Source organism: Sturnira hondurensis, unplaced genomic scaffold (assembly GCF_014824575.4).
Source record: "Sturnira hondurensis isolate 20B ecotype Veracruz unplaced genomic scaffold, ASM1482457v3 Scaffold0005279, whole genome shotgun sequence".
NCBI lineage: Eukaryota > Metazoa > Chordata > Mammalia > Chiroptera > Phyllostomidae > Sturnira > Sturnira hondurensis.
In genome coordinates, this window is record NW_028077910.1 from 17,346,760 (window position 1) to 17,374,333 (window position 27,574).

General features: G+C 43.9%; 1 protein-coding gene across 1 annotated transcript in view; it reads right to left on the reverse strand.

Moving 5' to 3' along the window:
• The window catches only part of KCNAB1 (potassium voltage-gated channel subfamily A regulatory beta subunit 1), a 312,471-nt gene extending 287,593 nt beyond the window's left edge, over positions 1–24,878 (reverse strand). The window contains exon 1 of the mRNA XM_037046673.1: positions 24,507–24,878. Coding sequence (XP_036902568.1) covers positions 24,507–24,748 — 242 coding nt within the window. The 5' untranslated portion in view covers positions 24,749–24,878. The remainder of the gene's footprint in view (positions 1–24,506) is intronic.
• Positions 24,879–27,574: the final 2,696 nt, after the last annotated feature.

Here is a 27,574-nt window from a genome sequence, read left to right on the forward strand (position 1 = left end):
TGACTGCTGGATATTAATTGTTCTTATTACCCAAATAGTTCATTACCCACTCCTGGTCAATTGTGTAGTTAAAACTAGGAAGAGTCCCACTTCCACAGGATGAATTTTTATTTCTTTTTTTTCTCCTCTTTTTCTCCTTGTTTACTATGTCCTCCATCATCCTTTCACCTCAGAAACACTGTGGCCAACTCATGAGCCATCGTGATAACAGTTCTGTTGCCCCTGCCTTGAAATTCGGGGTACACTGCCTAAGTCCCGGTAGATGTGCTGTAAGAAAAGTGCTGCGTCCACTTTGAACAGGCAGATTGTGAGGCAAGATCTTACAACCAGGTCCCTACCCTTCTTAGAAGCTGACAGCATGGTTTGAGGCATCTGACGGTCAGAGCCTCTCCCAGATGTTTTATCCTCCTGAGAAGACAGGTTTGTTAGACACCACTTGTTAGGTAGGCGCTTTTGATGAACCTTACACGTCTTCCCCAGCAGCAAAATGTCAAAGGCCCATCAGTATCTTTCATTCCCTTTTTAAAATGCCATTTGAATTATGAAACAGGGCAATGCTTAACAATTCTGCTGTGAAACTCCATGGTCCCTCTGCCTGCCACACCCCACCACAGGGAACCAAGCGTGTGTCTGGTCTAATAACAGTTCCTGATGAGTGAAGATACCGAGAAAATTATGTGCAAATTCACTGGGCACCAAATGCTCATCTTGTTTTAAGTTCCGGAGTTTTTCTCAAAATTTATCTGAATCTTGTATATATGTGTTTTAAAATTATGTGTGCTGGGCACACTGTCAAGAAATGCAAAGCCCAGTCTACCATGTCCAGGTTGTGCAGAAATGCATTTGAAAAGTGTTTGTGAAGAGCTACAAAGAACACCCTTACCTGACACGCACTCACATTCTCAGAGAATTTGACTCCAGAAAATCTCCTGTGACTTGGTCAGATGAAAGAGATTCAAAGATCCCTGAGCAGGCTGTGGTTTGTGAGGGAAGCTTACAACATGGAACCCACCAACAGACTGGGTGTTTTTGCTATTGATTTCAAAAGGAATTCTCAGAAACGGGCGGCCAGAGAAGACAATTGGTTATGTACTTCAGCAGGCAGGCTCTGTGGTGTTTCAGCTCTCTGGGGCCAGGGGGAGTGGAGAGCCTGTGAAATAAACACTCAGAGCAGTAAAGCACACCCACGTTGTCCTCTTCTTTGTGATTGGTTGATTCAAACCACGAACAATACGCAAAGATGAAAAACAGCCTTCAGGGAAGATATATTTTACATTCTTGTCCTCTAATGGACCTAATGATATAAAATTGCATAAGATAAGTATTACCACTAAATGAAAGATATAAATCTCTTTTCCTCTTGCTCTCCAATTTCCCTCAAGGATATTCTTCCAAACACTCACCTTTATAGTCTGTGCTAATTTCTCCATAGCCAAAGGACTACTGGGGAGATGTTTATATTTAAAATGCCCTCGAATGAATTAGGAGTCTTTAGGAAAGCGTAACCCAATGACATTTATAAGGGAAGGAAACCAACATAAGCTATTCTTACTCTTATGATAATGTTCCTGGAAGGGAGGTCACAGGTCAAAATGACATCAGCGAACACCGATTTCAGTGTCTATGCGTGTATGAAGTTTCTAACTATGGCCTGATGCTCAGACTCAATAGAAATGGACTTAAGCAACAACTATTTAAACAACTATAATTTATTTAAACAACTGTAATTTTTTTCCTAGTGTAGATTACACAAAGACAAAGAAAACATACTGAGGTAGCACAGAAACCCAGAATAGATAACCAGCCATAACCTTTGAACCATGACTCAAAGTGTCCTAACTGCCACTTTTTGCCCTGTTCGCCCCCAGAGAGCAGTGTGTGGAATTCCTCTCTTCACCCCCTGTTTGGAGAAGAGACTTAGCTGATCAGAAAACAGTCTAATCAGATTGGATTAGATTAGACAGTGTCTAATCCAGTCTAATAGGATCTAATCGATCCAATTAGATCAGATCAGATCCCAGAGTCCTAAAAGTGCTCGGATTCCAGAGGAATGGACACTGGACCATTGTGATTGGTCAGGAAATGTGATTGGTCAGCCCTTCAGAAGCAGGAAATGTGATTGGTCAGGAATCTGTGCTTAAAACCAACTGTACACAGAGTCCAAAAGCGAAGACCAATTCAAAATATTCCAATATTCCACGTGGCAAGAACAGTTCAAGACAGGAAATCAAAACCTAACAAGAACAGAAACTCCCTTAGTCATCCCTGACAGAGGGGTCTTGCCCGTTCCTTCCAGAAGAAGGACAGATTGTTATGGGATATAATCAGGCTTAAAAGCACAGCATATTGTTTCCACTATATAGAGGGATTCAGCATTTTCAACCAACTCTTTGCCATCTTTCTCAGGTCCCAGCACAACCCCCCTGGGGAAGATATCTGGGGTGCATGAGCCCACCTTGTCACCTGTCTAGCACACTCTAGATTCTGACTCTGAGAGTGAGCTCTCTGGGGAAGTCTCTGTCCCTACAAAATGTTGGTTTAAGGAAGTACTTACGTCTTAGGCGGATAGATAGTATAAAGATTTAAATGTGTATAAGTTTAACAATGGGGCATAGTAACCCATCACGTACATGTAATAAAGCATAAGACTGGTTCATTGAACACACTCATTCCTTGTCTTATTCCTCCTGGAAAAGAAATGACAGATAAAGGAGCACCTTCAAGAGAGTCGTGGAAGTAAGTAGTGCTTGTTTCGATCAGAGTTTCATAAAAATGTGGAAAAAGTAAGAGGGTCCCTTGATTGCTAAGAAACTGCTCAGGAAATTCTTGTTCAGCTGCCTTCCATTTCTCACCACAAATTTCTGCGGAGTGATGTCTGCATTAGAAACCAGGTTTTTAGTGAGTCTGCTGTCCTTGTAAGAGAAGATCTTGCTGTTCACTTGAGCTGAATTTTCGTCTGAATCACTCGCTTCATGCACATGTTGACGTTATGAAAGGCAGGTATACTTTGGAAATTCCATTACTGAGTATGTTGTGATATATGTGTGTTGCACTGCCTGAAACAGAGTAGGGACTAGGTTTATATTATTTATTGAGTGCATAAATAAATTACTAGATATGGTAGGCACTGTGTAAGACTCTGTAAAGGCTGTTTAGATAAATAAAATTAGAATCACTGTTTATTAGAGACTCAAAGATACACCTTTTTATATTTTTCACATCTCAAAACTCAAATGCTTCTTGGAGTCAATAGTATTAAAATTATGACAGGCAGCATGTCTCCTTCCTAACAGCACACAAATTAATGGTGCATCTTACAACTGATGGTATGTTTGATGTGACAAATATCTTGTCACATATCTAACGGAGAGTATATGGCTAGTGCCAAACTCCTGGACTTTCAAATGTGGAAGAACGCTCAGAGGGCAGCTTGCCCATTCTCTCTCATTTAAGAGACATCAACACTGAGATCCTAAGAGGTCCTGGCCCAAATAATTCAGCTGTTCTGAAGAAATGCTAGAACTAGAGAGCAGTTTTCCTGACTCTCGGCTGTATATCACACACCCCATGTCACTTTACACCATAAAAGTTCCATAAATAATACCAATCTGCACTGACATTTCTTCTTTTGGTTAAAAAGCTACTTCGTTTAAAACTGGCTGTTTGTTTTTATCAAACATACCAGATCTGATACATTTCAATGAATTTTCTTCAAAGTAAGCACCTTTAAAAACTATATACTTTTATTCCATTGATGCTGTCACAGCGCAAAACATCTCTAGGGTTTGTTTGATGTCCTCTTCAGAGAAAGTTTAGCTGTTAGAAAAGAAAAGCAAGATTAACCTTCGTGCTCAGAACAGTTCGATTATCAATACCTCCTAGTGGGCATTTCAGAAACTCACAGAAATGATTTGACTGTGAAAACGATGACGTGGCCACTGCAGTTTAATGGGTCTAGGCCAGGGACAAGCACACACCTGATCTTGTGGATGAAAGCCCCTTCTCATCCATCTCGTACTCTTATGGCCTCTGCAGAGAGCCTCTCAGACGGCCCCTGAGGACATCCCAGCCCAGGGAGACAGCCCCACCCACACACCCACACCCTGTAGGAAAGAAACCCTACCCAAGAGTCTGCGCCCTCTAGAGGAGGATTCTGGAATTCTGGATCTGCCTGGAGGATGGTCCAGAAAGGGGTTGCAGCTTGCAGGGGCACATCTCTTGGGTCCCAAGGATTCCTTGCCTTGTTGGGGTCAGAGCAGGATCCAGAGCTGCTTGGGGCAACACCGGTCATGTCCTGCAGGGACAGTCCAAGGCAACCAAGAAGAGCCTGTGTCCTGAATAACCCCCCAAATGTCCTGCGAAACTAAATACACCAATACCAAGGCAAACTGGTTCATAAAAATCCTAAAAACTCTTTATACAAAGTTGCATGAAAAGCCCAAGCTTCTGTAAGAACTTTATAGAAAAAGAGAAGCTTAATTGGAATAAAAATCTTTCAGGAAACTATTGACCAGTTCGTTCACTCCACACATTCTCTCTACCCTTTTCAGCTACACCTTCAGTTGAAAGCGTGTCTGTCTGTGCGATAGCACAGTTTCCACAAAGACAAAGAAACAATTGGCAAATGGCTGAGAGGTGACATTTGAAAGCGCTTTAACAGATTTAAAACCACATGAGAAATAGAAGGATCTCACTGAATTTCATTAATTAGGGTGACTTTTAAATATACTATATTATTGACTACTTTTATACATACAATTTAAAAATCTCCTAGTACAGTGATAGGGATAAGATATTGACATTATTTGTTTTGGGATTACCTGTTCCTTTCCAGTCTTACTCTGTTATTGTCCTTCTGGTCCTACCCCACAATTGATTTACAGGTCCTGCCATTCCTGTTTGTTTTCAAACCACACCCACCACTGCCCCCGGGCCATCCAAGGCTGAGACCCCTAGGGCCTTTGCATGTACTAAAAACTGAGTGGGGGCCTCACAGGCCATGAGACTTCAAGGCAGGGCATGTGTCACCTCCACTCTACTTTGTCCCATGTTACAGCACTGAGAATTATTTTGACACGGTACTTGAAGTAAAGCCCAGCATGTTATTTGCAGTACTCCACTTCCTCATTACTTCTGCAGTTTATCTTGGCATGTTACCTCCACCCCAGTAAGACCATTTCCCTCTCTCCCTTCACTGAACATCTGCAATATGGGAAAAAATGAGGGAGGTCAACTCCAGCCAGAAGTTGGGTGGTTCCCATGCCTCAGTTCCCGGCATCACTACAGGCTTTCCTTTGCACATGCGCACAGCCAAAGAATCTTTCACACATCTTCAAGGAAGCACTCTGTGACCCAAAGGGGAGAGAGGCTTTGTGAAAACACAGTAAGCACGCCCCCAACTCAGCAGGATTTGCAGTAGTACCGTAGTCCCCTTACCCACAGGGATCTGCTCTAAGACCCTCAGTGGATGCCTGAAGCCATGGATAGGCCCCATATAGTCTATATTTTATCCTATATGTACCTACCTGTAAGGAAGTTTAATTTATAAATTAGGTACAGTACGGGACTAACAATAGCTAATAATAAAAAATAAAATTATAACAAGGTACTGCAATAAGCATTATATAAATGTGCTCTCTCTTTCTCCCAAAATATTTTATTGTATCACATTACAGTGTGGATCTGCTGGACAAAGGGATGATTCACTTCCCAAACAGGAGAGAGTGGGATGGTGTGAGATTTCATCACACTACTCAGAATGGAAAAAGAATGATGTGTAATCCAAAATTTATGAATTACTTATTTCTGGAATTTTCCATTCAGTATTCTCAGATCGTGGTTGACTGCTGGTCGCTGAAACCAGGGGTAGTGAAACTGCAGGTAAGAAGGAACTACCACATTCAAAGGCGAGAACTGATGGTTTACGTCGGACAACTAAAACAAGGAGAGCTCCAAAGTACAAGAGGGAGCTAAACCGTAAATATGGAAGTGCTCTCAACATAAGTACAAGTAAAACATTCAATATAACAAAACGTTTGCTCAGGAGAGAAAAGGCAAATGCAACAGCAAAGACCCGTGCAGGAGCTATGATGCTTGTCAGTAAAGCAAACCTCATGCCGGAGTGTGTGAGTCAGGAGTGTTCACGCAACAGCAACCCACAAAGTCCTGCTGACTGTGGAGGCCGCTACCTCCTCCGTCTGCCCTACTCTGCTCACCTAAACTCCGTCTCTCCTCTGGAATCTCCAGGCTGAGAGCAGAACAAGACTTTCGAAGCACGCCTTGTGCAAGCTGCACACACCACTGACCACACAGGGCATCACATGCCTCTGTTCCCCAGGGAGCAGCAAATCCACTCGTCTGCCTGTGCTCAGCCCAGGTGCAGTGTAACACTGCAGTCACGTGTCTGCTTCCACTGGGATCTCCTCTCACATCAAGGGGTTTTAGACATCATTTCCGGGGACAAAAGTATAAACAGCAGTACAGCTTTTCCATTCCTCCTACTTACGCATTTGTAATGTGTTTGTATTCAGTATTCAGGTAAAGCTCATTTTCCCTGTTTCTGCACTAGCCACAAAGAGAAATGGGATGTCTCAAAGATTCGGTAGTATAAAAAGAACAGAACGTTATAGCGGGGAATGTACTGAAAGGAGGCCTGGGTCCTAACTCTAACTCCGTCACTGGGGACCGTGTAAGCCAGATCATGCTAAACAACATCTTCCTGAATTGGGGCAGAGCAAACAAAACCCAGCAAGATGTTTTTCTTCCTCAAAAATAAATACCCTACCCCTTTGCAGATTTTTTGTGTTACAGTCTCCCTTCTTTTTCTGAGCAAACAAACATTTTGTAAAGGAGGCATCAAGTTAGATGCAGGAAAACAAAATAAATAGAACATGGTTGTCCCACCCCTGCCTTCGGGTACCTTCAAGTCCAGTGAGAGAGATGGCCCTGCACACAAACAATTACACACAGGCACATGCGGAGGAACAGAGCTGCTGGGACACAGTGGGGAAACGACCAATTGTTCTCTAGAGAGTTGCCTCATTTGTGACACCTAACTCTTCCCTGCTTGGATACAGAATGATGTGAGGATCAAATAAGGTATTATAGGTCAAAATGCTTTGAAAAGTATGCTGCTGCCCTGGCTGGTGTGGCTCAGTGGATTGAGGGCCAGCCTGTGAACTGAAGGGTCACTGGTTCAATTCCCAGTCAGGGCACATGCCTGGGTTGCAGGCTGGGTCCCCAGTAGGGGCATATGCTCGAGAGGCAACTGATAGATGTTTCTCTCACACATCAGTGTTTCTCTCTTCTTCTTTGTCCATTCCTTCCCCTCTCTCTAAAATAAAATAATAAATATATATTTTTTAAAAGTATACTGCTCTCTTCTCTTCCGGGGCACTCCTTTTCTGCCTTTCTTCTCTGTTCACATCTAAACTGCTGTGTTGGGCCAACTGTCAACAGCCAAGGGTAGGTAGGGTAAGCCATACGTCATATTTCACCACTCTCCCAGATTAATTCGGTGTATTTCAGCAATTGGCTTTGAAAGGGAGCTCTTCCTGCAGCCAGTGGGTTCAGACTCAGACCTGAGAAGGTTCAACACCCAGCACTGGCCTTGGCACATGAGTATGCGTGGCCGTCTGACTCCTCAGTTGGGAGACAGATCACAAGTGATGAATCTCCCTGCAGACCATGAGGTTGCGTGAACACTCAATGAATCTCGGTACCATAGCGCCCAGGCAACACTTGGCCTTGATTTATAATTCTGTACAAAGGTTGTCATTACTGCAAAAGGCTAATGAAATAACAAGATAAAGTTAAATTAAAAGTACTTCTTCATCTAAACATCTACACCCAGCCAAAAGTTATGCCTGGATTTGAACCAATGCGAATAAAGACAAAATCCATATTTCTCTTTTCCTAATTACAGGGTTCAGCTGGTGCCAGAAATCTGCTCATTGTGGTAATTTAATCACCAAGACCAGATAATGCTTCTCATTGACTTGAAAAATAACAGGGCATGCAGAATAGCATACATCAACATGCTCTCCGGTGAGGCACACTCTGACACCTTCTCCATAACTGGGTTTTATTTACAAGTTATTAAATCAGCCCTGTTTCCAGATAGTAATCTGATACTTAATGAATTCCTACACTTTCACCGTGAGGTTGGCATGGTGGTTGACCAGACCTCATACTTGTCTCAAGATAAGGGGACTATGAATCAGTACAACTTTTTAAAATGCCATCATTCATTTGAAAACCTGAAAAAATCAGTAACAGCCAAGACAACTCTATGGATGGTGAGTCTGAGACTCGTGCCCTGAGCTGATCTTTCAGTGCAGGACCACTTCACCGGATGATGGAAGTGCTCTGCACCCTCGCTGTCTGACACAGTAGCCACTGGCCTCATGTGGATACTGAGCACTGGAAATATGCTAATGTGACTGAGGAACTAAATTGTATCGTAATTGAATATTAACTTTCACTTACATAACCACATATTACCAGTGGTTACCATATAAGATGGCACAGTAGGAGTCCTGTTTTCAAACACATCTAGAATTCAGTACTAAAAGCTTTTATACACCACCTAAGTATAATTCTCCTGCAATTTGTTGCTAACTTCAGAGCACCTAAGTTTTGTGAATTTTGTAATTGACTCTGTAGAATGGTTTTCCTTGCTGTTCTGATTTTCTTGTCTTACACAAGTATCAGTGGGGATGTTATCTTCATTTGGCTTAAGTTGGAAGCAGCTAATCACATGAAGGAGACGAAGAGTTGTATTTACTCATCCGGAGACACAGAACAGGCAGACTCACAGGCTGATCCAAGGGAAAGCTTTTGGTGAGGTTTTTTGTGTTGTTGTTTTTTTAAACCCAGGGGCAGCAGTTACAGATGATATCAAAATGCTGGCTGGCAATCGGCTCACTTTGAGGCGCTCACAGGAGTGACCTGAAGGAATCTCATGGGCACCAGGTCTGTGAGAGATGTTAGTGGCCAACCTTATCCCTTAAGTAAGAGACTCCATGTCTTAACATCTGCCATCCTCTCCACACTCTGAACTCCTGAAGGTTCAGATGAATGTACAACGAAAACAAGACAACAGCCTTTCCAGAGAGTCGGGAGGGAGGAGATTAAAAGCAGCTGATGGGATGTTCTGTTTTGAGCGTTGTTAGAGCCTTAATAGTGTCTAGCATAATATGTTGCATGGAGCAGGTGGTCGAAATTATCAGTTGACTGGCTGCATAGTTGATAGACCTAAAATTGGAGGGAATAGCGAATTTACCTAAGGCATAAAAACAAACAGGTATGAGATTATTGCTTCTATTTGCTCTGGCTTTCTTGCTTAAAAACATCCAGTATAAATACACGCTAAATATGCGATCTATTCAGTTTGGCTTCGAGCAATGTTTAGACAACCACTTTACAATTTCAGGTAACGAAAGCTCTGCCGATGTGACTTAATCAAAGGCTTCTTGTTTGTGGCCCACGCTGAGGTCAGGCAGCATAAGCACAGTGTTCTACAGGTGTGTCCTCAGGTTTTGTGGATTCTCAGAATGCTTTCAGTATCTAAATCCTGTCAGACCTAAGACAAGTATGTGGGTAGTTTTTTTAAAACATAGGCAGTCAAAGCACATGACTATTTTTACAGATAAAAGTGAAACTACCCTGCCTTGTTTCCATCTGGGCTCCCACATGCAGGTATTCTGTAGATTGAAGTTAAAGACCAACCACTTTATGAAAAGTGTGAGGTCATGAGGCTTTTGACTGTGGACCAGCTTTCATAGGTTACGCAAGAACCCATATGAAGGTAGAGTTTAAAGGTTTTCAAAGTATATATGTGGCTACTTATATTCAAAATGAAAATATAAACAAATTCCCAAATACTAGTTTGATCTAAAATAGGCATGAAATGGAAAAAACTTCTCTTTGACTGGTACCTAGCACACCCTTGTAAGGAGGTTGAAAGTCAGATCACACTATTTATTTTTTAAATTGAGATTGCAGTGGGGTTTTTTAAAAATCTTTTACTAAGATTTTATTTATTTATTTTTAGAGAGGGGAAGGAAGGGAGAAAAAGGAGAGAAACATCAATGTGTGGTTGCCTCTCACACACCCCCTATTGGGGGCCTGTCCTGCAACCCAGGCCTGTGCCCTGACTTGGAATCGAACTGGCAACCCTTTGGTTCACAGGCTGGCACTTAATCCATTGAGCCACACCAACCAGGGCAACACTATTTTTTTCTACATCAGCCCTCTTGGGGTGTCAGGGAGAAGTTGGGGTGTGTGTGTGTGTGTGTATTTACAAATTATTCCATCTTTCAGTTTTGTCGTCAGTACAAGGGCTGGTAAGACTAATTTGAAACAAGAAAGACAAACTAATAAAGGCCACAGGGCTTTCAAAGGGAAGTAGAAGTTAAGGGATGGAAGATGATACAGATAATTGCAGTTGATCCGAGGGATGTGTCAAGCACTCCCCAGGCCAGCCCCGCGCCCACTGGGCGCTTCAATGCCTACAACAGAGGACACACAGGCCAGCCTCAGAGGAAGGTCTTCAGCTGCTCAAAGGTAAGGTATTTGAGGTTACTCTGAGTTCATAAATTGCAGTAAAGATCATTGCCTCAGGAACGAAGTAGTTTAAGGGGTTGCTTTAAAGTCAGACAAAGGAGAAAAGATTGGACAGTGCAGTTGCTCTGTCTGAGGTTTCTTTTCATGTGAGTGAGGATGGGGATGATTTAAGAGCTTCTGTGGAAGCTCTCGAGAGACACAAGAGCTTACAGCAATGCAGCCGCTGCAGAGTTCTGCCCCTCCGCCCCCGTGCTGATGCCAGAGTGCCTCCGTACCTTGGGGCCTAATTAGATCAGTGAGCATTTCCCCTTCTACACGACCTCCAGTGCCCGTGGAAAGGGAAACCAGAATGCAGCGCACACAGCTGCACCAGAATGTGTCCTGCTCAGTCCGTGCTTTCTGCGTTCCATCCCACTGCCATTGCCTGCCTCTTCCAGCTCTCTCACCTAGATTATTAGGATAACTTTCTATCAGTTCTCTATGCACAATACTTCCAAAAATACCCTTTTAGTTTGCAAATTTGGCCATGCCCTTTTTACCTAAGAATCCAGCAACAGTTTTTCACGGGAAATGTTTCCAATGATCAACACATGTCTTTCCTGCCCCTTAACTTCCTCTTCTAGCTTCCTTCTCTCCAAGAAGGTCTGCAGGGGAGCAGGAAGGAAGAGAAGAAGAAGAGCAGTTACCTGCTCCTGAGTTCCTACTATGTTATGCACTTTCTAGTTGTAGCATTATTTAATCTTCTCATGACCTTATAGGATAGGTAGTTATTTCCATTTTACTGATGAAGTGAATGGGTAGAAGGGATAAACAAACTGTGTAAGTCACCCACTTTGTAAGCCTTAGAACTAACATTCAATCCACACCTCTCTGTCTGCAAAACTTTTTTATATAACAATCATCCCTGGGCTTTCAAACCTACTATTCCCTCTACACCACATGCTCTCCCAGTCTTGGACCAATTGTGGAGTTCTTATCCATTCTTATCCATTCCAGTTCTTATCCAAACCCTGTGCGTGAATTGACAACTCTTTAGTCATCCTTGACTCTCAGGTGATCCTTCATCACTTGCTCGGCTCATTACAACTGTGTTTAAAACCACAGTATTGCATTTATCTAACTGGACGCTAATTACCTGACTGACATGGCTCTCTCCCCCACTGGACTGCTCTTCTTGTTGCTTGAAGCCGGAAACCGTGCACTTCCTTGTCACGAGTATGGGCATTGGCAGACTGCCCAGGCACAAATGGCGCTCATCAATCTTTGTTGATTTGAATACTTCTACTGCACAAAGAGAGAACTAGTAGATCAAAAGTGTTTGGTTAAATTCTTAACTAGAACTTAGCAAACCATCTATGTGACTGTTAGCAGGTTGCTTAACTTCTTCAAGCCTCAGAGAATATATTTGTAAAATTACTGGGGGGGGGAGAGAGATTAAATTATCTGCAATATCTTCACAGATTCTAAAATTCTCTTCACTCTTCGCACACAGACTGTGTGAGGAGGGAGAACTGCTATAATCAGATGCGAAATGAAACATGGCATTTATATAACTGCACCTACTGAATCGCTGATGGACCTTAACTGTAGTTATTGGAGGAATGGAGGGGGCTAACCACCTGATAAATAAACCACTTTATGAGTTTTTAATGTGTTGCTTATTAAAAATGCATTACTCTTCATGCTAAATTAAATAGCATTTAAAGCCAATGTTTCCCTTCTACCTTTGGTTAAATTAGATTTCTGCTTATTTTAGTCATGTGATTAAGTAGCATAAGCTACTGCTGATGTAGACCAATAGAGGAAAATATCCCTCAACACATAAAAAGTCATGGGGTTTTAGAATAAGAGGAAAGCTAAAAGCAAGATCCAAAGTTCAAGGAGTGGAACAGCACACCGCTGGTGAGTGGTGGACTAGTCTCATTCCCAGAATCCAGGTGATTGACTAACCGGAATCTTATTGTTATGAGTCTATTGTCACACCAGCTCACAGTGCATTTCCTTCCCCCGCCAGATGTGATCATTAGAGAATATGATTGATGTATGTAGGTTGCCTCACCATAATCTACTCCCCTCCTCTCACACCAAGAGTGTTCTGCCTCTCCATTCTTGGCTAGCTGGTTTAGGAGCAGTTGGGCAGGAACAGGCCTGGCAGTTTGGAACAGGCCTCTGCCTTACAGCAGTCGGCTCCTACCATCACCCAGATCTGNCTCATTCCCAGAATCCAGGTGATTGACTAACCGGAATCTTATTGTTATGAGTCTATTGTCACACCAGCTCACAGTGCATTTCCTTCCCCCCGCCAGATGTGATCATTAGAGAATATGATTGATGTATGTAGGTTGCCTCACCATAATCTACTCCCCTCCTCTCACACCAAGAGTGTTCTGCCTCTCCATTCTTGGCTAGCTGGTTTAGGAGCGGTTGGGCAGGAAGCTTACAGTAGTCGGCTCCTACCATCACCCAGATCCGGTTGGTGATCCAGAAGTGGACAGGACACCAAATCAAAACCAATGAATCGACAAGAAGATGAACTTCCATGAAAAGAAAGCTCTTTCTTTCTTCTTTTCTCCAAGACGTGAATGGGAGCTTTTGTCAGGCACCACAAAGATGAGGGGAGGGCTTGAAGCCGCCACAGACCCACCATACGGAGCTGAGAGTGGAGCCATTAGCCTTAAGAAACAGTTGTCAGGAAGGAGCACAAATCAGATAGTTGGACTCCGTCCTCCGTCACTGAGTCTCACTCAGGCTCCTTCAGGCAATTACACCCGCTGAGTAGGAAAGTGTGACCCTACCTTGCCATGGCCCAGTTCCACTAACACTGAGTTGAACAAGTCAGCGTCTTGCCCGGGAGGTAGAGTGGGGCTGACTCATGAGAAAAACCTCACAATGACCTACTGATAACACCAGGGTACCATCCTGCAACCGAAAATCACCAGCTAAAGAGTTCCTTTGTTGTAGCCCAGGTTGCTCCGGGAACAGTCTGACCCACACCAAGAATAAGAAGGTCCAATCAGGATGCACAGTCATCCCCAGTTACTGAGTGAAGAGAACATCTTCTAGTGTGTCTAGGATGATGGGTCCTCCAGGAATCTCGACAGGAGGGCTGACTCTCCAGACCTGTCCCCCATCTTTCGTGAAATGACGCCTGGGTAATCTAATGAGGTGATGCCCCTCTTATAATAAAATTGGAAATCGAAAATGATTGGGAAAAGCATAAACTAAAGAGAGCTAGCTAATGGGATTGAAAGACGAGGAGTAGGAAGGGGAAGAGCTTACGATGAGAAGGGGTGGGGAAGGAGAGGCCCAGGGCCCCACTATGTGGGTATATAAGCACCACATCAGAGGAGAAGTGAGGAGTATGTGCAGAGTGAAAGCCGCTCTGGGCATTATAACTCAGGACCCAGTATGGACAGGGCTAGCCAGTGACACCACGGGGAGCTTCCTGGAGGAAAGCACAGGGAACACTCTGTCATTAGAGTGAAGTGAATGGGTGGATGAAAAGTGAAACGAGATGGACATCTGAGGAGAAACAAAACTAAAATGAGCACGTGGCATTATGCTCAGTGTCAGGGCACGGATAAAGGATCTTAAAATTCAAGCTTTAAGGATCTATTTCCTGTGGGAACAACGCTGTCTCCAAGTGCTTCGATCACAAATGAGGACCCTTTGGATGCTTTTAGTTAAGCAGAGAAAATGAGGGAGGAAGTGTCAGGCAGACTCTGGCTGGAGTGCCTGGTGGGACAGCCCCCCACCCGCCCCCTGTCTGATGCTCCAGCGGACTGACAGCCAGGGAATAATGAAGGCTGATCTGTCCTACTCCTGCTTAATAATTCATTTATTCAGCAAATATTTGTTCAGTTCTACACTAGGTACCAGGTCCTGAGGATTCAGCATTAACGTCACAGATGAAATCCTTGTTCTTCTGGAGTTCACTCCGGAGGTGGAGCGGGTAGGGCAGTAGAGAGACAGACGATACAGGAACAAACAAATAAGAGTGCTAGGAGGGCAGACAGGAGGGCAGGAGAGAGGTGCTGATTTGATGACTCATACAAAAAAGTTACAGGGCGTATTAGCCTGCTGGGAAGTTATGCATAGAAGTGCCATCTTACACAATGCTCACCTCAGGAAGCTACCATAGCTCCTTCTCAGAGCCATGGCCAGCTTCTAAAGGGAGGTGTTGTCCCCGTGTGCTGAGTTACAGAGTGCTGTAAAATGTCAAAAGGAGGGTGAATCGATGACCTGTTACAGACACTTCAAGTGCTAAAGCAAGAGCGCCGGTACTTAATGAACTGCATATACTACACCCACATCCCACAACTGTCAGAGCTTCTCTCTCATTCTGCTTAACAAACTAAAAAGAAATATCATGGAAGAAAAAAATAGACTAAAGGCGATTGGGTCAAAACTCCCTTGCCTAAAAATATTACATTTAGCCCACTCAGAACCTACGTGTCCCTGACTGCTGGGGCATCTCCCACCGTGGGCTCACCGGAACCTGCTGCCCCAATCCACCCTCTTCTGCGCTGGCGCCGGTTTGGAACAGGCCTCTGCCTTTGGCGGCTGCTCCAGGCTCTCGGGGTGGTTCCCTGACCCAGATCCACCGGTCAGGGTGCCTCTGGGCTGGACAGTCTGGGGTAGCCGTACGCTTGGTCCTGCCGCCCCGCCCGTCAGTGCCTGGCTCCAGCTCCCAGTGACAGCCGCACCACTAGTGCGCACTGCGCTGCAAAGGTGAGTGAGCACTGACAGATGGCTGAATTTGTGCAGGTCAAGTAGTACGTCTCTGAGAGTCACCTCAGCTTTGGGCCTGTAGTTCAGGATGAAAATGTAGTGGCCCTGACTGGGTAACGCAGTCTTTCACAGACTTGGTGGCCGGGACCAACCTCAGGACGAGCGTAGGAATTGTGCGGCCCTACAGCGCCACCTTCCAACTCAAAGCCGACATTGCAATTAGTCTGGGCTCTTTCCCACAGATCTCCCTGTGCTCATACTAATTCCTGCCTGAACTGTTCAAGGTTGAAGAAAACTAAAAAGACATGACAACAACAACAAAACAATATGTAATCCTAAACTGGATTCAGTATTAGATTTATTCAGTATTTATTCAGTGGAGTAAAAAAATTCTAAAGAGGCCATTATTGTATTGGTTGACAGAACTGGAATACAGACAGTAGATCAAATGAAAGTACATTATGTAAATTTAACTGAAGTAGGTAATTGTACTGGGGGGGGGTATATAAAACAACAACCTAGGAGGTACTGATAAGTAAAGGACCATGACGTTCGTAACTTGACGTTCCTAAGCTTTCTCAAAAGCTTAGAGAAATGAATGGGAGGTGGGGGACTGGAAGGAGCAAGCATGTCAGAACCTAAGTAGAATTAAGGCAAATGGGGGAAATGTCACGGTGTGTTAAAGGATAAAGTGCCTACAGATGTCCTTTGTATTGTTCTTGCAACTTTTCTGTGTGTTTGAAATTATGTTCAAATACGTTTTTAAAAAAGTAGCCTGGTTTTAAGAACCAGATAATTCATCTAAAAATAGCTCCTCTACAACCTGGACTCCCACCATTAGATGTTCATTTCTTTGGCTATGACAGAGTTTGCACACATCCTTAGGCCTCCAACCTCAACTGGGACAGCTTTGCTTTCACCTGTTTGAAGAAATTGTTCTTCTGCATCATAATTGCTTGAAAGAACATATCTTTACCTGAACATTAACACATCACAAGATACATAATTGAAACCTTAGGGAGTGTTAGTCAACAACTAGCTATGGGCTGGCAAAGGGATCACTGCATGAGGGGTGAAGTGCTGGGGGTGGGCAGATGTCCAACGATGAATGCAAATGAGTCCTGGGTGCAGAGGAGGAAGGGCACCGCCATTCGCCTGCGTCCTGGTTTGGTGCTCAGCCAGACCTGCAGGTCATGGTGCTAAGGACATTCCTGGGCTCCCACGAGGCCTTCTCCAAAGCCACCCTGATACATGCCTTCCAAACTCACTAAATGTGCTCCATCTTAACTGTGCAAAAAGGTGCCTGCACCTCATATGGGGCAAAAGGCATTAACAGTCTCTGAAGGGAGGCCCCGTGGGGGACACATCTGCCTTTCTTTTCTTCACCAGCCACCCTCGGAGCTCTGCAGTGTCAGTCAGAATCCTCGTGCTCAGAAACTCGGGGGCATAGCAAATTTGCTTTATCAATCATCTAGTTATGGTAATGTGCCTGGTCTAGGATTAGGGGACAGATTAGGGTCTAGGATTAGGGCTTCTGAGAATCACAAGAGTATACTGGCCATACTCTTTTTTTTTCTCTTTTTTTCTCACTATTGAAACTTTTCCATGTCGTCTCAATAGAGACACTTCTTAATTTTCACAATGAAGGTAAATATACACACTCAGATTTAAGTTCTGTTCTAAGACCACCTGGGTAAAGCTTTCTGCTATCTGCAGTTCAGGGTACTAAAGCATTCCATTTTCTTTGTAAAATAGCGCATTCTAGTGGCACTCACAGGCACTGCAGGGAAATTCAGAAAGGTTTTTTTTCTTTTTCCTTGAGTAAAAAAATGCATTTGACCTAGAGCTGCTCCAAGTCAGAAAGAAACACACTTCAAAGTGCCTGTTTTTTCTTATGAAGCCACTGTCAGCAATTTCTATATGAGAAAATGCAGAGTTGTGTAATCTAGTGTTGTTTTCGAACCCTGAATTTTCAATGTTTTCCTTATGCTGCAGAAACAAAGCAACTTTCCCCCTGGAAAACCACAAGTGGAAATGTCAAAACGGGATGAAAATAACATTTCAAATCCAAGTGGAACTCATCTCTTGCTCTTATTTAAATTTTACAGCATTTTCTATCTAAACTGACATTTTAAAAAATGTACTGTTGTAGAACTCCTGTTCCAGTCAATGGAAGAAACTGCATTCTGCCCTGTTCTCAACAGGCCCCCGTCACAAAGGCTTCTGGGCCCTTCACTAGCAGCCTATTCAGGTGTCAAGTGATCACACAGGTTTGGAGCCTGAGCCACCGGGTGTCACCCACATTCCCCCCGAAACGTTAATGCGGGAGAGCCACAGCTAGAGGGCTCAGAGCGAATTAGCACAGGCCCGCGACTGACCGAAATTAGGCCAGTCTAAAATAAACCATGTAGGCTTTTTTTTAAATGTAGGAAATACAACCCCCTGCATAGGTAGCAGTTTTTCCTAGGCTTTGATTTCCACGGTCATGGCCATAACTATTTTCAAACAGGTCTAAGTACACCACATGGTCCATGATAAAGTAGGTCAAGGGAGTGCAATGGAAAAAGACCAGGGAGGGGACAGTTGTGGGGAGGGGATCCTTCGAGGATGACCATAAGTTTAATTCAGGAAGAAAGAGAATTTTAACTCTCACACTGTATCATGGAAATTATGAAAGGGCAAGAGGAGGAGGGCCTTTCCTGAGTCCTGCTGTGCCCCTTTGCACGAATGGTATTATCCTGTCAGGAAGGGCTCGTTATTTTTATTTCATAGAAAAGGAAGGGGAGGATCAGAGAGCGGGAGGGAGGAAGCTGGTCTTCAAATCCTCCAGCCATGACACCACATTCTCACCATGACAGAACCCAGGGAATGCTTTTCAGCATGAAAAATACTTTCCGCTTATCTTTAGCATCTTCATTTTGAGACTAATGAAAATTCTATCGGTTAATGAATGTTTTTGAACTTTTTGCACAGACATCTTTGAAAAGAGATGGCAGGTGAATGAGGTCTCTCTCTGGCTTCACTGCCTCTTCAGCTTTTTCCCTCCTGCGTTTCCGAAGAGGTGGCCTAGAACACTAAGCCGGGCCCTGACACCCAAGCTTTCCCCTTGATCTAGTCTAGAATCTTCTCCCATCCTGTTTCCAGGTCAGGCCTGGCCAATGTCCTAGCTCCTTCCCGGGCTGCCACTGATCAGCTCAGATTCCATTTTAACAGGGGAACTAATGCCTCTAGTCAGACATTCTCAGACCCTGTGGCAAGCCAGTGGGAGAGGCACCGCCAGATACAAGCGGGAGCTTTAGCCCTTTCATTTCATTCTGTCTCAGATATAAACATTCTAGACACAAAGTTAGTCTGGACATACACGAATTGGTCAAAGATGATTCCATCTTCATATTACACCATTTGGAGAGTGACTTATTGCAATGCTTCATGAGGCTGTTTTAATTAAATAGAAGGCCATATACTAGGCAAAACGAAAAAAACTGTCAATAGAGCTTAAGGATATATTCTGATAGGTAGAGTCAAATGTTTATAAAAGCAAATGAGGAGGTGATGTGCTCAGAATTGTGCAAGATTGAATTGGTAAGTGTTTATTTTCTGCCCCTCTCCTACACCATTACGCATGCTCTTTTAATCTCTGAAAGAGGACCACACGATGGGTTGCGAGGGTTGGCGAGGACAGAGTCTGGAGCAAGGGGACTCAGTTCGTGAGGCTCCCACTCTGGGAAGCAGTGAGCTACACACTTCACATGCGTGACTTCACTTAATTCTTCCCACACTGTTGTGAGCTCAGTTGAATTAGGCTCATTTTATAGACGAAGACACTAAAGCTCAGCAAGGTTAAGTAACACGTTCTTCCTAACACGCAGGAGAAAATATGAGAGAAAACGGGGGTTCCTATCTGCTCTTTGATGCCATTCTTTCTGTCCCCCAGCTTCTCAATGGAGGTCCCCAATCAAGCAATACAAATGCACCGAGCACTTTCTACATGTGTGTATTGCATGGGAGAATTACAAAATATTATAAACTGTAGTCTATCTCCTCAATGTGACAAAGGCATCTTTTTGAGAATAAGACACATACACGCACAACTAATAATCCAAATTCTGTGTGCAGCCAAGACAGGTCATGCTGTAAAAGAGAAAGAGAAGACTCAGTTGGATTTTCCTGGGCAAGGAGGATGTGAAAAATATTCTAGAAAGGGAAAAGAATTATGAGTGAGAGTGAATGTTTGGGGCAGAGCAGTGGACTGAAGCAGGTTCCAGAGCCCAGCAACAAGAGGAGCATCTGGAAAAGCAAACAAGAGCAGGATGGTGAATGAGGCGGCATCCCCAGGAGGAAGGTGGTGTGTGTGTGTGTGTGTGTGTGTGTGTGTGTGTGTGCATGCGCGCTTGCATGGGGTGGGATGAATGGGGAGCTGGAAATAAATATGGGGAGTCTACAAAAGGCATTGGGCTAGGACCCAAAAGACAGGGATTCCCTGCTTCACCCCTTCAGACTAGTCACCCAACACCTCCAAGCCCTGATTTTCCTTAGCTGTTAAATCAGAAATTAGACAGACTATCTCCGAGTTCTGTCCCATAAAATAATTTGGAGACTTCCCCCTGCCTCTCCTTTTATTGTCTCCTCCCCACCTTCAGCTCAAGGCTATAAAAAATTATCTTTGGTTAGTAAATAGCGTAACTGTTGGCTTTGTTTTGTTTTCTTGAGAAACAATTGCTTTATTCCCCCAAACTGGACAAACCCTGTCACTATAATAAATAGCAATATCTGTGTCATCATTATGGGACAATTTTGAAAGCATAAATAATCTCAAACTGATCGATGTGGTTTCTATCAAACTAGTATGATTTCTTCTACCATCCACCCGCTTGCTTTTGATTGATTTATATTTGATGCAATGCCATTTATTAACACTAGGGGCTCCATAGGAAAGGACTCTAGGAACCTTGCCACTGTGTTTACTACAAGGATACTTTGGAGGATGTTACTGAGTAAAGTACACAAGGAAGAAGAACCCAGAGAGAAACCTCTCCAATCTCCAGGTCAGGAAGAGGTGCACCACTACTGAGCGCCCCTGGCTCCTCTCTACCTCAAGGACTCTGTGACTGTTCTAAAGAGCTCCATTTCCCTTTCCACCATCTGGTTCTGCTAGAAAGTGCAGAGCCAAATCCAGGTCCAAGTGCATGGCTTAAACAGGGCATGCTCACTCACCTAGACTGTCTTCTCTTTCTGCTGTCAATCTGTCTCGGCCTCATTTTTTCTCCTTCTACACTTATTTTTATCTTTCTGCTTTATATGCATTTGGACCCCTTAAGTACCTCTGACCACAAGGAGGTATAAAAAAAATAAACACAAACAAATGCACGAATAACCTGTACAACTGAAAGATTGGTTTCCATACCGGAGGTGAGCAAACTTCAGTGTGCTGGCCAGATCCAGCCTGCCACCTGAGTTTGTACAGTCCACAAGGTAAGATTGGCATTTATCATTTTTAATGGTTTGGGAGAAGGGAAAAAAGGAAGAAGACAGACTATGTCTTTGTAATATGAGAAAGCGATATGCAACTCAAATTTCAGTACCTGTAAACAAAATACGAGTGGAACACAGCTATGCTCGCTATTGGCTTCTTTGGCAATGGCTGCTCTCACCCTGCGGCAGCAGAGTTCACTCGTTGGGACAGACATGGAGGTGCGGGGAGCCTGAAATATTTGCTCTCTGGAGTTTTATGGGAAACGTTTGCTGACCCCTTGATTAGACCTTCATTTTACATATGTTTGAGTGCCTCTTGACTAACGTTAGTTTTATAATATTGCTTCAAAGCTAGGTGTTTGCTGCATCCTTATTCCATGCAGCTATTTTTTTTTGTACTCTGTCCATAAAATTACTTCTCAGTACACTTTAATGTCGACCCAAGCTTGGGTATACTGCCTAGCTCAGAGTTCAACACTGTGTAGTAAAGACAACTAACTTCCAGTCACGTAGAAATAACCAAAGGACCCTCTTGGGTGACTATTTTATAGACACTAATAAAATGAATCCACAAAAATTCCTCTTTTTGCTGAAAATTCTAAGCCAACAGAAGGAGCTACACAGCCACTTGGCACTTTTCACACCACATCCAAACTATTTCCTCCAGTTTCTTTTCAGCTGATACATGTGTTTGCATATTTACTGTTTCTTCCCCTCCCCTGGTCACCCTGAGTGAGAAATATAACCAAGTCTCCATGGAAACACAGCACAATGCTGTCTCACAGATGATCCCGGGACTTGAGCAGCTGGTATGGGGCTGAAGGCTGCAATGGCTTCTAACCAAATTAGGAAGAGAGAGCAGCTTCCCCAGCTCCTCCAGTCCTCTCAGAATTCTAAAGCTCAGCATGGAAATCTACACAGAGTGTGAATTGCTGAGAGTGTTCTCATTCTTTCTTGTCCTTATTCTATCTTATCTATTCTGTCTTTCCTGTTTCTGTGTTTCATCTAGAGGGAATGGCCATGTCCTGCCCCTCGGATGATTGACAGAGTCTACAGAATAATCAGGAAGGAAACCTACATTTAGTGAGCACCTACTGTGTGCTGGGAACTGAGATGTCACAGCTGGCCCAATGTCACACAGTTTGTAAACCAGAAGAACTGGGGTTTGAACTCTCATCTGGTTAATGCCAAAGCCCATTCTCTTTCTGCTACACATGAAATAAGACCCTTTCTAAAAAGACGATAGGTCAGACAGGTTCAACTAGGTCTTTTAACAAAACCTTGCGGGAATGGTAGAAATTAAGATAAAGAAGGGAGAATATGAAAGTTACCTTCGCTCCTCAACCCCAACTATGTTTACAAGAAGTCAAGGTCAAAGCTAAGTTATGGAGAACCAAAACACTCTGTGACTGTTGGGGATTCTCTTCCCCAACAATCTGTCCCTAATGCTTAAAACAAGATGTCTTAAGTAATGTTAGTAAGTGCCTTGAACAAAGAATAGACAAACTGCTATGGTAGTTTAGAGAAAGGAGACACGCTTCAAGTCGGGGGCAGGTACGGAGGAACGCGCCGGGAAGACGTGGCAGTGCCCAGCCAGTTCGCCGTCATTCAAAGTCTTGGCTATCCCTGTGGCCAACAATCAACTTAACGGCCCTTCTCTTTCCTCAGATTCTGATCAGGTACAACAGTCTCCTAAGTATCGCTTCTGACTAGATCTGGTGGCATGCACGCTTGCCCAAGAGCTTGTCTCTCTGAGCAGGACCTGGCATCCTTGAGGTCACAGAGCCTTGCTCTCCAAGTCTTCATGAAGAGTCAGCTCAGAACTTTACTCTCCAAACGTGAGGAGTAAGGAGCCTCAGAAACCAGGCTGGGGCTGACTGCTCCCCTCGAGCAGGTGGGCTCCCGGCCCCCAACTTCAACTAGGACACCTTTGTTTTTACCTGTTTCAGGAACGTATTCCTCTGCTTCATAAATGTTTGAAAAGCACTCTTAGAATGTATCTTCATCCGAACACTGGCACACATCACAAGATGTGCAACTGATACTCAAACCAGGACTTCTGAGAGAAAAAGGTCTACCCTCTGAAGGTTTATCCAAGAGTTCATGGTGATACCACGCCTCCTGTGATAAAGACGCAAAGGCAGATTTTTTTTTAAATGAAGCAGCCCGTCCTCCCCTGGTCTATCTTCCACCACTGCTACCAGTGAGGGTCAAGGAAGGCACGGAGAAGAGAGTGCGAGAACATGTAGAAGCAGAGAGAGAGGCCGCTCCTTCTCTCTTTGGAAGACCGACTCAGGAAAGGTGGGTGAGGGGCCTTGGCACCTCCTCCTCTATCCCAGTGTATGGAGCCTCCGGCTGTCTTGGAAAGGTGACTAGATTCTTCTGAGACTCCACTCCTAAAGTACGATGGGGTGGGCTGGCCTAGGTTTATAAGCCCTGTAAGCCTAGAAAAGTGCATTTCTCTCCTGCATGAGCCCCTGATTTTATAAAAGTCTGTGTGAAACACTTTGTTCTCCAGAGAGAAGCTATCTCATTGCAAATTGCTTTATTAATCAAATTAGTGGATAAACTAGAGTACAGCTACTACATTAAAATTGGCCTTTAGATTATAGAGAATTGAAATCACTGGAGACATCTTGTCCATGCAAAAACAATCTTATTCTGTGGAGTAGAAGTTTTGACTTGAGCTAAAACACCTGGTCTTTACAAACATTATATATGCATTAAAATATATAGATAGATATATTTTTAACTATTCAGCACACTTGCCCTTCGGAACAGCTTTGGCTCAGCTTCCCAGATGTTTAAAACTCCAGGCGTTAGTCAAGGAAGCATTCCTGCTGAGTGGTTTCGCTAAGCACAAGCACGTCTGATAGAGGTTTGACTATTAATTGCTCGTGAAAGAGAAGGATGCTTCCCATCTCAGAGCCATTTATAAAGATTACACATCCAACCCCACACCAGGAAGGAACGTTCTCCCTTTTATTAATGTTTCACAGAATAAATAATGAGATTGGAAATTTAGAGAATAACCAGTAATTTATCTTGGGCTACACTGATAAAAAGTCCTGTCATTTCGAGAAGAGTTAGCTCAGTTTCATGAACTACTTTATTAGCCATTAGCACAGACCGCATGATTCAGGCTTAGAAGGAAACAACAGCCCTGAAGGCCAGGCAGCTAAGAAATCCTACTCTTAATTTATAAATTCCCTTAAGAAGACCAGAGTCCCCATTCTTCATTTTTGACCCACTAAATCAGGGTCCCCAACCTCAGGGCCACAGACCAGTACCCGTCCAGGCCTATTAGAACTGGGCCACCCAGTGGGGGGTGAGCTAGAACGTAATGCACTCGAATCATCTTGAAACCATCCCCCACATGCCAGTCCATGGAAAAAAATTGTCTCCCACAAAACCAGTCCCTGGTGCCAAAAAGTTGGGGACCAATGTACTAAATCACCTCCCTACTCAAGGTCAAAGACATTTCTATTGGCAGCACATCGTTAGGAGTTTCACAAGCGAAGTTGACTGTTTTTACATAACCTTTTGAGCAGAAAGGAAGTAGACAATTTAAAGCTTGAAACAATAAGCCAGCCCAAGGAGAGGGCTCACTGCATTCGTATTCCCTTTCCTTTTTCTATATGTGTTTTTTTCATTATTCCAATTGTTATTTCTTTCTAACAATAAGCCCTGACTTCAGTGCAGTGCCCTGGTTGGATGACAGTTCGATCAGCAAGTACCTGTAAGCCATGCCCGTCTCTGCCCTGGTGGTTTCCTTCAATGAAATTCCATGGACACGTAGAAACTTCTCCAGGTATTTCCATTCCACTGCCCCACTGGGCCTAACAGGCCAGCAGGCGGCCTGAGGTGGAGGCTTGCTCACTGCTAGGTGCCGTCTACATTTCAGAGCAGATTCACTGGACTTGGGCAGACCCAGCTTGGGGCTGGCGATGTCTGCACAGGCAGGTTTGTACAGATGCATGTCTCCAAACCCTAGGGAAGCAGGCCTTATTTCACAGCACTCAGCTCTAAGACTGGCTGGATCTTGCTATGATTAACTTGAGTTATCTGGCTTTGGTGTGTCCCTATAAGGGATCAGACTGTTTGTCTTAGATGTCCCTTATGGCTTTTGCATGCGAGCCGGCTCCTGAGGTCCTGGCAGAGCTGCTGGCTGCATGTCTCTGCTGAATCCTGTGAAAAAAGAAGCCTGACAAAGTCCAATCACTTTTCTTGTCCCTGTAGAGTTCACTAAGTCAAACTTCAGCCACGAAGTATTGGCCCTGAGGAAGAAAAAATATGGGCATTCTTCCCATGACTTTCTATTTAGGTAAAAGAAATATTTTGGTGGGGTATGAGCCAAATGTTCTGTTCTCATAAGGACCATATGGCTTTGAGGATGGTTCGTGAGTGTATAATGAGACCTCTCTAAATTATCAAATATTTCATAATCAAATAATTTATTAAACTAGTGGCATGATTCATTTGGACAACAGGTCCATTAACTGTTTTTCTTCTTCAGATGTTGCTGTCAAACCATAGGACTTATCAGTATGGTGGCTGTGAAAAGCAGAGGGCACTCACCGATATGCTCAACCGACTTTTGGTGAAGGTGTACAAGCAACTCAACGGAAGGACGGGCTTTTCAATAAGCAGTGCTGGGGTGGCTGGGCATCAATGAGCAAAAACAGACAAAAATAAGTGAATCCTTGACTTACACCTCATACTTGTACAAAAGTTAACTCAAAATGGACCACAGACTTTGATGTCAAATGTAAAATGATAAAACTCCCAGGTAAAAACTTAAGGGCAAAACTCTGGGACCTGGGGCAAAGTGAAGAACTCCTACACTTGATATCAAAAAACACACTTCATAAAGGGAAAAGTTTGTAAATTGGGTCTTATAAACATTCAGAGCTTTTGCTCTGTAAAAGACCCTGTAAAGAGGATGAAAAAACAAATTACAGACAGAAAGAAAATATTTGCAAACCACATTTCCAACAGAAACCTTATAACTAGAATGTAGAAAGTTTCCAAACTCAATAAAAACATAACAATTCAATTAGCAAATGGACAGAAGATAATAAACAAACATTTTACTGAAGGGGAGGTACGCACGGCAAATAAGCACATGAAAAGATGGTCATCATATCATCATTAGCCCCTAGGGAAATGCACATTAATTCCACACTGAGATAGCACCACACACCTACCAGAATAGCTAAAATAAGCATGACATTAGCACCAAATGCTGGCAAGGACTCAGAGAAACTGGATCACTCATAACCTGCTGGTGGGGGTGTAAAAAGGTACTGCCACTCCCCCCAAAGTATTGCAGTTTCTTCTAAAACTAAACATATCAGACTTCCCATGTGACACAGCAGTTGCACCCTTGGTTATTTAGCCCAGAGGGACTCAATCCATGTCCACACGGAAACCCATCCACAAATGCTCACAGCAGGTTAATTTGTAAGAGCCAAGGAAGAAACAGGTGAACGGGGAAAGCAGTCACGAAAAATGAGACATGAGCCTTCTTCTATGCATCATGGTCTTTTTCTCACCTCTAGATATGGAGCCAATATGTGGCCTTCAGTGTAAAGCCAATGCAAAGAAAATGGCCGATGGGACCCTGATGCGCAAATATACACTCTGTGGCCAAAAATGCCTTGAAAGATGGCTGTTGGGGGCACAGAGCGCTGTTGGGCCATGGAAGGTTTGAGATGGTTTTGTGGTCAGGCACGGTCGAGTCAGCACTGAAGCAATGCTTCCAGGATGCTGAGAAAATGTTTTCCCTCTCCCAGGCTGCACTGGCCTGGCTGAGAAGAATTTCCATGGAATGCAGGTAGAGTATGGTGGAAATAGCATGGGCTGTGAAATCAGGAAGACTTGGGTTTGAATCCTACCCCTACAACACACTAGTGAATGGACTGAAGGCACTTTCTGAGTCCCAGTTTCTTCCTCTGGAAAAATATACCATATTACTTCACAGGGCTGTTGTAAAGAATAAAGGAAATACAGTATTTGATGCACCTGGCACAGAATAAGTAACCGAGCAAGTGGTGATTGTTGTTATAATATCTTCCACATGGCACAACTCTAAAAACTGCCGTGACCTCACAGTCCATGTGGATGGAGCCCCTAGTGTTGCAATGCCCAGGTGGCATAGCTGTATGTGGCAGGCCTGGACAGGCTCAGCACACGACAATTTTCAAGGCACTTCAATGCTATGGGCTACGTGACTACAAAATGGATGGGATGGCTTTAAATATGATCTGATCCTTTTTAAAGTGAAGGATTGTCTGGATAAAGTTAGTTTGTTCATCCCATAATAAGACATCTCTCCACCACTGCTTCAGTGTCCACTTGGAAAGCAGACTAGAAAGTTGCAAAGAATCCCACACCTCACAGTCACTGCTCCCCATGCTTTGCCACGGGGCTCATCCGCCTCCTTCTGCAGGTCCTCCTTTCAGGGTCTGGACCTCGTCAGAGACAAACAAGGCTGGGAGGCTGGGAGGCTGGGACCCAGAGAAGCAACAGGAAAAGTGAATCTCAGCCCAAAAGCAAGGCCTAAAGATGTATAGTTTCAGTTTTGTGATCCAAAGCAGTGCTGAGAGGTCGTATTGGGCTCTTTCCATCTGAACCAATCCACCTCCTGGTCACATTCTTCTAGGCACTATGATGGATCTAAAAAATCTGGGATTCTACACAAAGCTGCAAGAAATCTTAGAACTCTACTGGTTAATTCTCTTGTTTTACAAATAAGGAAGGAAACTGCTAGGTAAATTGACAATACTGAGTCAGTTATTGTTGA